Below are 1,549 nucleotides of genomic sequence, written 5' to 3'. Positions count from 1 at the left end.
AAAAGAAATGTAACAAACATTCTTCTGTCATTTAATGTGTCTGTGCACAACCGGAAACCATCTCATGCACAACTGAACCCCACATTGCAGGAAGCCCTGATATAAAGCATCCAGCTTGCCTCTAGCCAATGAGACCCCCTGAGCTGCTCAGGCAGTCAGTAGAGCAGAAACTACAAGTACCAACCCTGGAGTCTGCCAGGGTTCAAATCCCAGTTCTGCCGCTGACCAGTGGTGACCGTGGGTCAGTCACTTAGCCTCTCCGGCCTCAGTTTCTGGTGCTGTAAACAGTACCTTCAGAGGTGTGTTGTGATGGATACGTGAGTTCACACAGACAAGGCACTTTGCACAGTGCCAGTGCACAGCGGGCGCTCTGTAAACTCCAGCCACCATCATCATTTAAGGAGCGAATCTCACCTGCCCTGTCTGCGCCTTGTCAGCCTCCATCAGCTTCCACGTCTCCTCCTTCTTGGCCCCATCTTTTTGCAGTTCTGCAGTGCTGTTGTGTTGCCTGCTGACGTCCCCGCTATAGGAGGAGGAGCTGCTGAGCTGCCTGGAGAAGCAAAGCACAGGGGTGTCAACTGCACGGATGCCTCGGGCAGGGTTGGAGGGCTCCCTGCTGGGGCTGCTATTGTGGGTCTGAACCACGGCATAAGAGACAGAGTATTTCCACATGCACACATGTAAACATATATAGGAACACGTACACATGTGCACCACACCCCACCATGTCGTTCCCCAGGGTTCCAGGTCCCCAGAGAAAGGCAGTGTCTCAGGCAGGAATGAGACCTGTGGGAAACACAGGTCTCATTCTTGCGATCGCTGGGAGGTCTCTGGGATGATCTCTGGGATGATCTCTGGGAGGCTGCAAAAAGCCCATGACCACTGATATGCAAAAAGTGTGTGCGTCCCTTTATTTCTTTTTTTTTTTTGAGATCAATTCTAACTGATATCAAAAAAAAAAACAAAAAAAAAAACCGCCAATAAAAGATAAAACAGAAAGGGCGCATCATAGATCATTTTTCAAACATGAAAAAGATTCAAAATGTAACACATGATGAAAAACATAGAGCAAAGTACCCAGCGAGTTCAATTTTCTAGTTTTACAAATTTGGCGGGGGTTGGGGTGGGAACTTGCCCTGGCTGCTCCTTCACAGAAGCGTGTTACTCAGAAAGTACTATTCGGCCAGGAGCAGTGGCTCACACCTGTAATCCCTGCACTTTGGGAGGCCAAGGCAGGCGGATCACTTGAGGCCAGGAGTTCAAGACTAGCCTGGCCAACATGGTGAAACCCCGTCTCTACTAAAAGTACAAAAATTAGCCGGGCAATAATTTAAGAACTTGTCTCAAATTATTTTATTTATTTATTTATTTTTTTGAGACGGAGTCTTGCTCTGTCGCCGGGGCTGGAGTGCAGTGGCCGGATCTCAGCTCACGGCAAGCTCCGCCTCCGGGGTTCACGCCATTCTCCTGCCTCAGCCTCCGAGTAGCTGGGACTACAGGCGCCTGCCACCTCACCCGGCTAGTTTTTTGTATTTTTTAGTAGAGACGG

General features: G+C 49.4%; 1 protein-coding gene across 1 annotated transcript in view; it reads right to left on the bottom strand.

Moving 5' to 3' along the window:
* LOC105517681 (multidrug resistance-associated protein 1-like) overlaps window positions 1–1,549 on the bottom strand; it is a 50,524-nt gene that overhangs the window by 2,166 nt on the left and 46,809 nt on the right. The window contains exon 10 of the mRNA XM_011950298.1: window positions 415–550. Coding sequence (XP_011805688.1) covers window positions 415–550 — 136 coding nt within the window. The remainder of the gene's footprint in view (window positions 1–414; window positions 551–1,549) is intronic.

The sequence above is a fragment of the Colobus angolensis genome, unplaced genomic scaffold (genome assembly GCF_000951035.1).
Source record: "Colobus angolensis palliatus isolate OR3802 unplaced genomic scaffold, Cang.pa_1.0 Scaffold305, whole genome shotgun sequence".
Taxonomy (NCBI): Eukaryota; Metazoa; Chordata; class Mammalia; order Primates; family Cercopithecidae; genus Colobus; species Colobus angolensis.
The sequence above is the reverse complement of the archived record's forward strand: the minus strand, read 5'-3'. Positions and strand labels throughout refer to the sequence as shown.